Source organism: Piliocolobus tephrosceles, unplaced genomic scaffold, assembly GCF_002776525.5.
Source record: "Piliocolobus tephrosceles isolate RC106 unplaced genomic scaffold, ASM277652v3 unscaffolded_22409, whole genome shotgun sequence".
NCBI lineage: Eukaryota > Metazoa > Chordata > Mammalia > Primates > Cercopithecidae > Piliocolobus > Piliocolobus tephrosceles.
Window position 1 is genome coordinate 1 of NW_022304765.1, and position 2,014 is coordinate 2,014.

At 35.1% G+C, this 2,014-nt stretch overlaps 1 protein-coding gene across 1 annotated transcript; it reads right to left on the reverse strand.

Annotated features, from left to right (window-relative positions):
• Positions 1 to 803: 803 nt before the first annotated feature.
• Positions 804 to 1,785, reverse strand: LOC113221259 (CD302 antigen; the record flags this gene model as incomplete). The annotated part of the gene is made up of 2 exons (XM_026450598.2): positions 1,674 to 1,785; positions 804 to 977 (listed from the first exon to the last, which is right to left on the reverse strand). Coding segments are annotated over exons 1-2 (283 nt in total), but the record flags the coding sequence as incomplete, so codon positions are not given.
• Positions 1,786 to 2,014: the final 229 nt, after the last annotated feature.

A 2,014-nucleotide genomic window follows, 5' to 3' on the forward strand; every position in this document is an offset into this window, starting at 1 on the left:
AAAAAAAAAAAAAAAAAAAAAAAAAAAAAACTTCTGATGGGTCAGAAGAAAACATTTTAATTCCAAAAAAATTATAAACTATGATGTAGTTTTTGTTTGCCTAAACAAAGGATGTTCTTATGGAGAATCGAATTCCCTGTAAAGTAACACGAGAATTCTGGAATTATACATGATTATTCTTCACCACTTCTGCTCACTCAAATCACATGCAAAGAGATTATAATAATTCCTTTAAAAAACAAGAAATTTTTGACCTCTTGCAAACACTAAGCAGATAGAATAAAAGTATGCCTATTTCATGTGATCTGGCCCTACCTCCTAAATGTAAGAGAATTATAATTTCAGTTCCAAGAGACTTAAGAGCAAACCATCCTATTAATACATTCTGAAGTCTTATTCCCTATTTTTTTTTTTTTTTTTTGAGACAGAGTATTGCTCTTTGCCCAGGCTGGAGTACAATGACTTACTTACCACTTACTGCAGCCTCAACCTCCCAGGCTCAACTGATCCACCCACCTCAGCCTCCCATGTATTTGGGACCACAGGTGCACACCACCATGCCCAGCTGATTTTTGTATTTTTTGTAGAGACGAGTTTTCGCCATGTTGCTCAAGCTGGTCTTGAACTCCTGCGCTCAAGCAATCCACCGCCTCAGTCTACCAGAGTGCTGGAATTGCAGGTGTGAGCCACCGTGCCTAGCCTTATCTTATTTATTGAGGCATACTTATCTCAAAATTATTTTAAAACCAGCCCTACTTTCCCTGCCCCTCCTAGAATGGAAAAACACCTTCAGTCATACTTACTAGCTGTTTTGCATAGTGTTCCTTCCACAAAAGAAACTTCACAATTTCCTTTTTTCCATTCACCTGTCTTGATGTGCAGAAAAGCACAGGTGTCAATTAAATCCTCCCCATCATCTTGGTCTGTCCACTTATCAAATGTCATATTTGAATTATCAAACCACTTGAAACTCGCATCTGTCAATTAAGGAATATTTTCAACATTATGACAGTTTTAAAAGGTGTTCAAGTCAAAAAGGGTGTAGGATTAAAGGTGGAAAGTTACTAAGGTATGTCTGGTCTAAACTTCTGGTTGTAGGATTAAAATTAGAAGGAGGAATATATCCTGTGTACAGCCAAATCATCAAAAGCTATCGATTTAAGAGGTTTCTGAAGATGATCCAGTTTTTGCAAAAATATATACATGTATAATATTCTCATGGGAAAAGTCAAGAAAAATAGTTAAATGTTAGTAGTAACCTTAGTAATTTCATTTCACTTGAAAATGTTTACATACGTACTTTATATTTGTCTACAGTGATGATAAATACGTTTATATAATAGAACCGTAATAATTTAGTCTATCCTTAGCCTATTAGTTGCAGATGCTAATACTAACTTTTATGATCATGCTATATTACAAAAATACTGAGCCTTAGAGCCACATTTTAATCCAGACAAGAATCAACTGTGGCTTTCATCTGTGTAACTCATTGAGCTATGCAGCTATGCAACTCACAGAGCTAAGCTGTGGTACGATCATAGCCGCACACTGAAAATGTAACACCTGGAGGCCACAGGAATCATCAACTTGAACTAGAGAATTGAAGAGCCATCAGTTTTACTACATTAAAAAAGAACAAAGTCACGTCCCACGAGGTAAATATCACTTACCATCTGTGTCATAAAACATGCCTAGTAGGATATCATCTGAGCTTTTCCATTGCTTTTTCAAAGTATCCAATATAAAAGCATTTTCTTCTTCATTATGTATGCTTATCATGTCTGCTCCTGAAATTATTTTAAAGAGAAAAAAGTCAGCATATTCTAGATTCAGTGAAAATCACTAGGTATATAAAAATAATAAATAGTTGCTTAACTTTCTATATATATTAGAGCTGGACAATGAACTTTGATCTTATGGTTCATACAAGTTAATAAGGTTACAGGGACATGTCTTGGCTCTCAGCCTCGAATATGATTTATGTCATTGAAATTACGTTTATGTCTCAGTA